General features: G+C 43.8%; 1 protein-coding gene across 1 annotated transcript in view; it reads right to left on the reverse strand.

Moving 5' to 3' along the window:
- The window catches only part of ATG2A (autophagy related 2A), a 157,625-nt gene extending 149,458 nt beyond the window's left edge, over positions 1 to 8,167 (reverse strand). The window contains exons 1-2 of the mRNA XM_056527047.1: positions 7,506 to 8,167; positions 2,553 to 2,715 (exon numbers count right to left, since the gene is read on the reverse strand). Of these exons, the coding sequence (XP_056383022.1) occupies positions 2,553 to 2,715; positions 7,506 to 7,676 (334 nt within the window). The 5' untranslated portion in view covers positions 7,677 to 8,167. The remainder of the gene's footprint in view (positions 1 to 2,552; positions 2,716 to 7,505) is intronic.
- Between the last annotated feature and the right edge of the window lie 4,459 nt (positions 8,168 to 12,626).

Consider the following 12,626-nt stretch of genomic DNA (forward strand, 5'->3'; position numbering starts at 1 on the left):
GACGGATCTCTTTACACATTTTGGAAATTGGCTCTCTCATAAGGCCTCCGGACCAGACTCCAACCACTGTTTTAGTCTGTAAAGTGTGGAGTAAAGCAAAGTCTATGCTGGGAGTGGAGGGATGCACTTCCTTTATGCCACTGTGATGTAACCAGGCACTACCTGAGCTTTTTATTGGCGGAACATGGATTTTGGGACTGGAGAGGTATTGTTCAATTGGGCCAACTGCACTCTGATCGGATGTTAAAGTATTAGCAGCAACTACATTCGGACTTCGATCAGCTGCATACTATGTTTTACCATAACTTCACCATGCTGTTTATCTGCAGGGCAGATGAAGGTCTTTCGTCGTCCAGTCTTTTCCCCGCTGGAGACAGAAATTACGTACTTGGACTCTTCGGGCATTATCTCCTCTCTCTCTCTCTATGGCGTACTTCTGAGCAAACACCATTTGCGTTGTTCCTTTACAGTTCAAGAAAAATAGGCTTTATCTTGTCCTTTTCTGATGCCGGTTGGTTGTCGCAATTGTTTCTACTCCATAAAATGTATATAACCCTAGTCTTACTGCATAGGCTTAGATTGAGCTTCGACTCCTAGGTGTGGGCAGGTTGATGCTACTCTACTGCATATGGTCTGAGATTGCCATCGGCTTCTGAGATATCTGATATTATACAAACGATCTATGACCTTCAGCTACCCCTTAAGTCTTAATAGTGTATCTTGGGCCTTATTTGTTGTAGTTAGGAGCCCGTTGGGTCCGACACGCGAGTCCTAAGACTTCTTTATTTAGAGAGAAAACTTGGTCAGTGCTGGTTCTGTCCCCACACCCCCTACTATTAAAGGGGTAATCCAGGAATTTTTTTTTATTTGACTATGCTACAAATAGTGATTTTTGCCCCAATATTAATTTTTAACAGCATACAAAATTACTCAGGTCTCGGGTTTTCCCAGGTTGCAGTTCGTCGAGACATGACATCAGTAGTCAGGTGATGTCCGTGAGCCTGTCTGCTTCAATGGGTGAAGCATCTGCTGGGTGGTAGAGAGATCATTTTGACACAGCTGTAGGCACCCTGGTTAGAAAACACTGGTGTTTTGAATAGAATGCAACTCATTGGTGTTTCAATGGGTGGGGTGGCTGATGTGTGGGAGGGAGGAAAGTGACCTCAAACTTACAAGCATGGAACTATGTGATGTTTAGTTTGAGACTTAAATGCAACAGGAAATCCAGAAGGCAAGTACTAAAATCACCCCATGGTGGATAACCCCTTTAATGATTTTGTCACCCGTGTTATTTGTCTTGTGGAGGGGGCGAGGGGGGGGGGGGTTGCTTACAAAAGTTGTAAAGTGTTGCATTATTTTACCTCTGTATGGGGCCCATGGTAAAGGGTGGGATATATATATATATATGTAAAATGTAATATATATGTAAATACATGGGAGCCTTACAGTCATAAGATGTGCTGTTTCACATTTCTCTAACTTGACCTGAGATTCTGTTGAGGAGTCAACTACGGACATTTCCTCTTTTTGGTGCAGGACTTTCTATGTCTCCTTCCTATGGACTGGGTACTGTAGAGTTAGGCTGATATGCTGTATATTTTGACTATGTGCCTTTCTACTAATTACTTGTGTCGGAAGGTACCTATATTGTCTACTGATATTTTTCTTTACCTGCTTAGCATGCACATATTTAACCAAGCAGTTTTCAGGCAAAAATATTTTGTTTGAACTGAACGTCATATTCACAGTTGTTTTTTTTTTTTTTGTTCTTTTTACAGATCTGAATGTCTCTAAAAAGATGAATGGGCTTTGGTGTCTCATTCTCAATTAAAGGGGTACTCCAGTGAAATCCTTTTTTCTTTTAAGTCAACTGGCTCCGGAAAGTTAAACAGATTTGTAAATTACTTCTATTAAAAAATCTTAATCCTTCCTGTACATAATTAGCTGCCGAATACTACAGAGGAAATTCTTTTCTTTTTGGAATTCTCTCTGATGACATCACGAGCACAGTTCTCTCTGCTGATGTTATTATAATAATAATAAGTCTTTATTTATTGTTGTCCTTAGTGGGATTTGAACCTAAGGCCCCAGGACTGCAAGGCAGCAGTGCTAACCACTAAGCCACCATGCTGCCCTTAGCATACATCTGCTATGCACGGTTGCTAAAATGGACAGAGATGTCAGCAGAGAGCACTGTGCTCGTGATGTCATCAGTGTTCCAAAAATAAAGCAGCTAATAAGTACTGGAAGGATTAAGATTTTTTTAATAGAAGTAATTTACAAATATGTTTAACTTTCCGGCACCAGTTGATTTAAAAGAAAAAAGGTTTTCACCGGAGTACCCCTTTAAACTGACCTGGCATTTTATACGCCACACAATCTTTATCAACAGAATGTGCCCCCTGTTGACAAATGTGGCAAACACAAATAGTGCCGGGAGGAGAGATGGCGAACACAACCAACAAAATGTTCCAGAATCAATACATATATCCCAGGGTGAAAACTTACAGTTTATGTGGGTTCTGCGTACAGTGGGTATGATGAACACTTACCAGTTCTATATTTTGGCCGACAAGTAACCTGCAGTTCAGAGACTTCCAGAGTACAGTTGTCTGTCACAAGCGCCGACCACGGGATAGTAACTGAAATACTGCCAATGAAGCCATCAATTATCTCAAGCGGAGCCCCCGCCGAATCCAGGAGGTCATTCACTGACTAATTGGAAACAGAAAATATTAAAAGGTCAGAGATTTTTTTTGGATTCAGGTTAACCATTTGAGTTTAAAATATTGTATCATAACCTCTAGAGGACACAGGGCATACATGTACACCTTGGTGCTGCTATGGCACTTTGAAACAAGGTCAGCTCCAAGCTCGATTCAAAGCCGGTGAGAATTAGCTGCTATAAGAAGCCAGAACTTACCGCTAAAACCTAGCAATGTCAATCACACCGTTGTCTGGCATTTAAACTTTAGACCCTGTGATCAAAGATGATCATAGGATCTAAAATCAGTAAATTACAGACCCCAGACGGTTGTGGGAGCTGATCGAGATTCAACTATGGGGGTACAGATCAGCTAAGATGACGAAGGTTTCTTGCCATGCTCCATGATGTCGGATTGGCACTCCAAATGCACAGGAATCCTCAGCAGCCTTTATAAGTGAAGCTCCAATAACGCTGATCAATGCTATGCTATTGAATAGCATTGTTTAGTGTTTGCAATCAAAAGATTGAATGTTATAGTCATGAATAAAATATAAAATAAAATAAATTAAAATAAGCCCCATTCTTCAAGAACGTTTAAATCACCCCCATTTTTCCCATTTTTCAAAATAAAATAAAGGAAACAAAAATAAATATGAACAAATTTGGTATGACCCTGTGTCCAAACAGTTTAACAGTCCAAACTATTAAAATATAAAATAAATAATACCACATGGTGAATGGCGTAAACAGAAAAATAAAAAAATACCAGAATTTCAGAATTTTGGATTTTGGTAACTTCACAAAATTTATAAAAAGATACAAAGGAGCCAAATCTATAAATAAAAATTGTAACAATAAAAACTACAGATCACTGCGCAAAAAAATAGCCCTCAAACATGTAAATGGAAGAATAAAAGTGTTATAGGGGTCTTCCATATACTCAGCGGAAAAGTATGCACTTGGCCAAACAACCTGACAGAAGTGACACATGGAATGTAGGATGTGAGGAATGCCGTGCCAGATCCATTGCTCATGGTGCTGAGGTGGAAACAAGTGACCTATTTACACCACCTACAATCTGACCGCCTACACACAAGTCTCAATGTTTAGGACTCTTAGGTTGCAGCTCATGTAATGATATAGAGCCGTTCACTGAAGAACGATTCCAGAGAGAACATTTTGTAATGAAGCAGTTCAGCGGGTGACAGCTGAGGATTTCCTGGACTTTACTCAACCCCTTTAGAACTGACCGAAATAAGATTCCTAGAATCACCCTGGACATTAAGCAAGTTACTATGCTGGATGCAGTGTCGGAATCAGAGCTCTTCAAGTATTTCCATGACAAGTGCTGCACTTCTGTTCTGCTGACAAACATACACTGTGCTCAACATGCAACACTTAAAGGGGGCGTCTCACACAAAGACGCCTGTCTATACACAGACAACCCCCTTGAAGGGGTACTCCACTGGCCAGCCTTTGGAAGTAAATGTTCGGACCGCTGTTTTCGCACTGCGGGGGTCGGCCACGCCCTTTGTTACGTTACGGCCACACCCCCTCAGTGCAAGTCTATGGAAGGGGGCATGATGGCCGTCACAGCCCCCTCCATAGACTTGCATTGAGGGGGCGTGGCAGTGACATAACGAGGGGCACTGCCGACCCCGCAGTGCGAAAACAGAGTCCGGAACATTTACTTCCGAACGCTGGCCAGTGGAGTACCCCTAAAGGGACTACAAACTCCCATATTAGTCTTATTAGTGATGCTGACATTAAAGGGATTTCCAGTACTGCAGGTACGGATATAATACTATAGACCTGGAGAGCCAGCTAGATCACTCCAGAGGTCAGCTGACAATTTTGCTGGCCAGAGAAGTAGAATGTTTGTAGATTTAGATTAGAACTTGTCAATAGCCAAAAAATGGAGGACCAGAAGACAGCCAAAGCAACCAATCACAGCTTAGCGTTTCTTTTTGTAGCACAATGTGCAAAGTGACAGCTAAGCTGTGATTGGTTGCTATGGGAAAACCAGACAATATTTGTCGACAGACAGACTGCTAAATTTGGGCCAGTGGGTTCCTGTACATGATAGAGGTGGGTGGAGCATGTACAGTATGACTAAGACCCCCTACAGTTCAGGAGCATTATATGTTGCTTCCATATAAACAAGATCCCCCTAATACCACATCTGATGATGCTCCATGAATAGCAGTGTAGGAACAGTAACACAACACCAGGCACTGTGAACTTTTCATATGTAGGAGAAACTGACTGAACACAATTCAGCCTACAATATTGTATTACAAGGCGCAACAAAGTACAGGACACCATATTACATGACAGGGCTTAGCTAAGAACAGGACACACATTCGTCCATGTAAACTACAGCCATCACACGTCTGTCCATGTAAACTACAGCCGCCACACGTCTGTCCATGTAAACTACAGCCGCCACACGTCTGTCCATGATGTAAACTACAGCCACCACACGTCTGACCATGATGTAAACTACAGCCACCACACATCCGTCCATGATGTAAACTACAGCCACCACACATCCGTCCATGATGTAAACTACAGCCACCACACATCCGTCCATGATGTAAACTACAGCCACCACACATCCGTCCATGATGTAAACTACAGCCACCACACATCCGTTTATGATGTAAACTACAGCCACCACACATCCGTCCATGATGTAAACTACAGCCACCACACATCCGTCTATGATGTAAACTACAGCCACCACACGTCTGACCATGATGTAAACTACAGCCACCACACGTCTGTCCATGATGTAAACTACAGCCGCCACACGTCTGACCATGATGTAAACTACAGCCGCCACACGTCTGACCATGATGTAAACTACAGCCACCACACATCCGTCCATGATGTAAAATACAGCCACCACACATCCGTCTATGATGTAAACTACAGCCGCCACACGTCTGACCATGATGTAAACTACAGCCACCACACATCCGTCCATGATGTAAACTACAGCCACCACACGTCTGACCATGATGTAAACTACAGCCACCACACGTCTGACCATGATGTAAACTACAGCCACCACACGTCTGTCCATGTAAACTACAGCCACCACACGTCTGTCCATGATGTAAACTACAGCCACCACACGTCTATCCATGATGTAAACTACAGCCACCACACATCCGTCCATGATGTAAAATACAGCCACCACACATCCGTCTATGATGTAAACTACAGCCGCCACACGTCTGACCATGATGTAAACTACAGCCACCACACAACCGTCCATGATGTAAACTACAGCCACCACACGTCTATCCATGATGTAAACTACAGCCACCACACATCCGTCCATGATGTAAAATACAGCCACCACACATCCGTCTATGATGTAAACTACAGCCGCCACACGTCTGACCATGATGTAAACTACAGCCACCACACAACCGTCCATGATGTAAACTACAGCCACCACACGTCTGACCATGATGTAAACTACAGCCACCACACGTCTGACCATGATGTAAACTACAGCCACCACATGTCTGTCCATGTAAACTACAGCCACCACACATCTGAACATGATGTAAACTACAGCCACCACACGTCTGAACATGATGTAAACTACAGCCACCACACATCTGACCATGATGTAAACTACAGCCACCACACATCCGTCCATGATGTAAACTACAGCCACCACACGTCTGTCCATGATGTAAACTACAGCCACCACACGTCTGTCCGTGATGTAAACTACAGCCACCACACGTCTGTCCATGATGTAAACTACAGCCACCACACATCTGTCCATGTAAACTACAGTCATCACACGTCTGTCCATGTAAACTACAGTCATCACACATCAGTCCATGTAAACTACAGCCACCACACGTCTGTCCATGTAAACTACAGTCATCACACGTCTGTCCATGTAAACTACAGTCATCACACATCCGTCCATGTAAACTACAGCCATCACACATCCGTCCATGTAAACTACAGTCACCACACATCCGTCCATGTAAACTACAGTCACCACACATCCGTCCATGTAAACTAGTCATCACACATCTGTCCATGTAAACTACAGTCATCACACATCTGTCCATGTAAACTAGTCATCACACATCTGTCCATGTAAACTACAGTCATCACACATCTGTCCATGTAAACTACAGTCATCACACATCTGTCCATGTAAACTACAGCCATCACACATCCGTCCATGTAAACTACAGCCATCACACATCTGTCCATGTAAACTAGTCATCACACATCTGTCCATGTAAACTAGTCATCACACATCTGTCCATGTAAACTAGTCATCACACATCTGTCCATGTAAACTAGTCATCACACATCTGTCCATGTAAACTACAGTCATCACACATCTGTCCATGTAAACTACAGTCATCACACATCTGTCCATGTAAACTACAGCCATCACACATCCGTCCATGTAAACTACAGCCATCACACATCTGTCCATGTAAACTACAGCCATCACACATCTGTCCATGATGTAAACTACAGCCATCACACATCCATCCATGTAAACTACAGCCCTCACACGTCTGTCCATGATGTAAACTACAGCCATCACACATCCGTCCATGTAAACTACAGTCATCACACATCTGTCCATGTAAACTACAATCCTCACAGTCTGTTCATGAATCCCAAGTAAACCATCATGGTTACAATTGATGTCCATGTAGCCTGTGTATCATACATATATATAAGGCCCCATGATAATAGACCCGGACCCTTCCCCCTTGACATGATGCCCCGGTGTCATTACCCAGATGTCCAGATGTATGTCGGTGAGCCGTCCGCTTCCATTGTAGAGGTCCAGGCTCAGCTGCTCCAGGCTCAGCCTCTCCTCCAGGTAGTGCCCCAGGTAATGCTGCAGGAGGTAGCGGCACGCCCGCGTCTTAATGGAGCTGGACCATGGAAATAGCCAGTGAGACATAGTGGTGAGGGGTGAGAGGGTGCGATCTCACCTCATACCCCAGTAATAATGGGCGCAAAGAGGTGACAGTCACCTGATCTCCTGTCAATGGACCTCCAGACTGGTCCTCATATCCCCCAATGTAACGTGCTGCCCCCTATCTGTACAGGTGAGAGGTGACAGCTAAAACTCACTGTACAACCATACTGTCATAGTCACCATAGTAACCAGCCTATAGCGCCCCTCTGACGGAGCCTCAGTATACAGCTGTCACCACCTCCCCCATAATAACCAGATGTCGCCTTTTGTCCTGAGGCTGAGCTCCAGTGACAACAGCAGCGCCAGCACCTCTGCTACACACAACCGCGGTAACGCTGCGCTTCTCTGTCCCGGTTGTCCTGATTTACTGGGTCAACAAGTCAGTGTCAGGGTAATCAGTCCGCGACGCCCGGTTCCGGGTCATTCAGTGTTTTGCTTCTCCACAAAACTCCGCCTCCATCGAGCATGCGCACTGGAGCCCGGAAGATAGGCACCAATCACGTGAGGTAAACAACGTACGTCAGGAAAGTGGGCGGGGAGCTGAGGGGGGGGGGGGGGGGGGGGGGCGGCCATATTGGTACACCCAGGACAGACTGTATAAATGGAGGGAAATGTCACAGAGATGAGGGCATAAGATGCACAACTACAACTCCCAGAATGCCGGGAGTCAAGAGGCATGACTCTTATTTTTCCATCCACAAATCAATATGAGGGCTTAGTGTTTGCACAACCAATTGTACTTTAACCCCTTAAGGACCGGGCGTTTTTCGTTTTTTGCACTTTCGTTTTTTCCTCCTTGCCTTTAAAAAATCATAACTCTTTCAATTTTGCACCTAAAAATCTGTATTATGGCTTATTTTTTGCGTCACCAATTCTACTTTGTAATGACATCAGTCATTGTACCCAAAAATCTACGGTGAAACGGAAAAAAAAATCATTGTGCGACAAAATTGAAAAAAAAATGCCATTTTGTAATTTTTGGGGGCTTCCGTTTCTACGTAGTACATTTTTCGTTAAAAATGACACCTTATCTTTATTTTGTAGGTCCATATGATTAAAATTATACCCAACTTATATAGGTTTGATTTTGTATTACTACTGAAAAAAAATCATGAATACATGCTGGGAAAATGTATACGTTTAAAATAGTCATTTTCTGACCCCTATAACTTTTTTATTTTTCCATGTACAGGGGGCTATGAGGGCAAATTTTTTGCGCCGTGATCTGAAGTTTTTGTCGGTACCATTTTTGCATTGATTGGACTTTTTGATCGCTTTTTATTCATCTTTTCATGATATAAAAAGTGACCAAAAATACGCTATTTTTTTATTTATTTTTTTACACTTTTCTTATGCCATATTATAGGCCCCAGGGGGGGCTATAACATTGCATGTACTGATCTTTACCACTGATTGATGCATCTCCATAGGAATGCATCAATCAGTGTTTTCGGCGATTGAATGCTCAAGCCTGGATCTCAGGCTAGAAGCATTCAATCGGCGATCGGACTGCAGGAAGGAAGGTAAGAGACCTTCCTCCTGTGCTGCAGCTGTTTGGGATGCCGCGATTATACCGCAGCGATCCCGAACAGCTCCCTGAGCTAACCGGCACATTTCACTTTCACTTTTAGCCGCGCGGCTCAGCTTTGAGCGTGCGGCTAAAGGGTTAATAGGGCGCGGCACCGCGATCAGTGCCGCGCGATATTAGCGGCGGGTTCTGGCTTCACTATGACACCGGGCCCGCCGCGATATGATGCGGGGTCACCGTGTAACCCTGCGTTATATCACGGGAGCGGGACTAGGGGCATAAGTTTACGCCCTTGGTCCTTAAAGGGGTTCTCCAGTGCCTAAACATCTTATCCCCTATCCAGAGTGTTTTTTGCAAATCTGACCACTGTCACTTTAAACATTAATAACTCTGGAATGCTTTTAGTTATCATTCTGATTCCGAGATTGTTTTTTCGTGACATATTCTACTTTAACATAGTGGTAAAAATTTTATGGTAGCTTGCATCCTTTCTTGGTGAAAAATCCCCAAATTTGCATTTTTCTAACTTTGAAGCTCTTGCTTGTAAGGAAAATGGATATTCAAAATAAAAAAAATTTGGATTCACTTATACAATATGTCTACTTTATATTTGCATCATAAAATCTATGCGTTTTTACTTTTGGAAGACATCAGAGGGCTTCAAAGTTCAGCAGCAATTTTGAAATTTTTCACAAAATTTTCAAACTCACTATTTTTCAGGGATCAGTTCAGTTTTGAAGTGGATTTGAAGGGTCTTCATATTAGAAATACTCCACAAATGACCCCATTATAAAAACTGCACCCCCAAAGTATTCAAAATGACATTCAGTAAGTGTATTAACCCTTTAGGTGTTTCACAGGAATAGCAGCAAAGTGAATGAGAAAATTCAAAATCTTCATTTTTTACACTCGCATGTTCTTGTAGACCCAATTTTTGAATGTTTACGAGGGGTAAAAAGGAGAAAATGTTTACTTGTATTTGTAGCCCAATTTCTTTCGAGTAAGCACATACCTTATATGTCTATGTAAATTGTTCAGCGGGCGCAGTAGAGGGCTCAGAAGGGAAGGAGCAACAAATGGTTTTTGGGGGGCATGTCACCTTTAGGAAGCCCCTATGGTACCAGGACAGCAAAAAAAAACACATGGCATACCATTTTGGAAACTAGACCCCTCGGGGAACGTAACAAGGGGTAATGTGAACCTTAATACCCCACAGGTGATTCACGACTTTGCATATGTAAAAAAAAAAAAAAAATGCTTGGTTTCCCAAAAATTTTACATTTTTAAAAAGGGTAATAGCAGAAAATACCCCCCAAAATTTGAAGCCCCATTTCTCCCGATTCAGAAAACACCCCATATGGGGGTGAAAAGTGCTCTGCTGGCGCACTACAGGTCTCAGAAGGGAAGGAGTGATATTTGGCTTTTTGAAAGCAAATTTTGCTCTGGGGGCATGCCGCATTTAGGAAGCCCCTATGGTGCCAGAACAGCAAAAAAAAAAAAAAACACATGGCGTACCATTTTGGAAACTAGACCCCTCGGGGAACGTAACAAGGGGTAATATGAACCTTAATACCCTACAGGTGTTTCACGACTTTTGCATATGTGAAAGAAAAAACATTTTTTTTACCTAAAATGCTTGGTTTCCCAAAATGTTTACATTTTTAAAAAGGGTAATAGCAGAAAATACCCCCCAAAATTTGAAGCCCAATTTCTCCCGATTCAGAAAACACCCCATATGGGGGTGAAAAGTGCTCTGCTGGCGCACTACAGGTCTCAGAAGAGAAGGAGTCACATTTGGCTTTTTGAAAGCAAATTTTGCTCTGGGGGCATGTCGCATTTAGGAAGCCCCTATGGTGCCAGAACAGCAAAAAAAAAAAAACGCATACCATTTTGGAAACTAGACCCCTCGGGGAACGTAACAATGGGTAAAGTGAACCTTTATACCTCACAGGTGTTTCACGACTTTTGTATATGTAAAAAAAAATTTTTTTTTTTACCTAAAATGCTTGTTTTCTCAAAAATTTTACATTTTTAAAAAGGGTAATAGCAGAAAATACCCCCCAAAATTTGTAACACAATTTCTCCCGAGTACGGCGATACCCCATATGTGACCCTAAACTGTTGCCTTGAAATACGACAGGGCTCCAAAGTGAGAGCGCCATGCGCATTTGAGGCCTAAATTAGGGACTTGCATAGGGGTGGACATAGGGGTATTCTACGCCAGTGATTCCCAAACAGGGTGCCTCCAGCATGCCTGGACAGTCAGTGGCTATCTGGCAATACTGGGAGTAGTTGTTTTGCAACAGCTGGAGGCTCCGTTTTGGAAACAGTGGCGTACCAGACGTTTTTCATTTTTATTGGGGAGGGGAGGGGGGCTGTGTAGGGGTATGTGTATATGTAGTGTTTTTTACTTTTTATTTTATTTTGTGTTAGTGTAGTGTAGTGTTTTTAGGGTACAGTCACACGGGCGGGGGTTCACAGTAGTTTCTCGCTGGCAGCTTGAGCTGCGGCAGAAAATTTGCCGCAGCTCAAACTTGCAGCCGGATACTTACTATAAACCTTCGCCCATGTGAGTGTACCCTGTATGTTCACATTGGGGGGGGGGGGACATCCAGCTGTTGCAAAACTACAACTCCCAGCATGTACGGTCTATCAGTGCATGCTGGGAGTTGTAGTTTTGCAACAGCTGGAGGCACACTGGTTGTGAAACACCGAGTTTGGTAACAAACTCAGTGTTTTGCAACCAGTGTGCCTTCAGCTGTTGCAAAAGCTACAACCCCCAGCATGTACGGACAGCGGAAGGGCATACTGGGTCTTGTAGTTATGCAACAGCTAGAGGCATACTATTTTGGATGGGGATGCTGGGGATTGTAGTTATGCATCAGCTGGAGACACACTGGTTTGCTACTTAACTCAGTGTGCCTTCAGCTGTTGCAAAACTACAACTCTCAGCAGTCACCGACAGCCAACGGGCATGCTGGGAGTTGTAGTTATGCAACCACCAGATGCACCACTACAACTCCCTGCATGCACTTTAGTTGATTGTGCAAGCTGGAAGTTGTAGTTATACAACAGCTGAAGGTACACTTTTCCATAGAAAAAATGTGTCTCCAGCTGTTGCAAAACTACAAGTCCCAGCATGCCCATAAGGGAATGCTGGGAGTTGTGGTGGTCTGCCTCCTGCTGTTGCATAACTACAGCTCCCAGCATGCCCTTTTTGCATGCTGGGAGCTGTTGCTAAGCAACAGCAGGAGGCTGTCACTCACCTCCTGCTGCTGCTCCACTCCGCCGCCGCGCAGGTCAATCCCGCCGCCGCTCCTGGGGCCCCGATCCCAACATTGACGCCGGGGATCGGGGTCCCCAGCACCCGGGGTCTTCCTCCTGCACCCGCTCACGTCCTCCGG

The sequence above is a fragment of the Hyla sarda genome, chromosome 6, assembly GCF_029499605.1.
Source record: "Hyla sarda isolate aHylSar1 chromosome 6, aHylSar1.hap1, whole genome shotgun sequence".
Lineage (NCBI taxonomy): Eukaryota > Metazoa > Chordata > Amphibia > Anura > Hylidae > Hyla > Hyla sarda.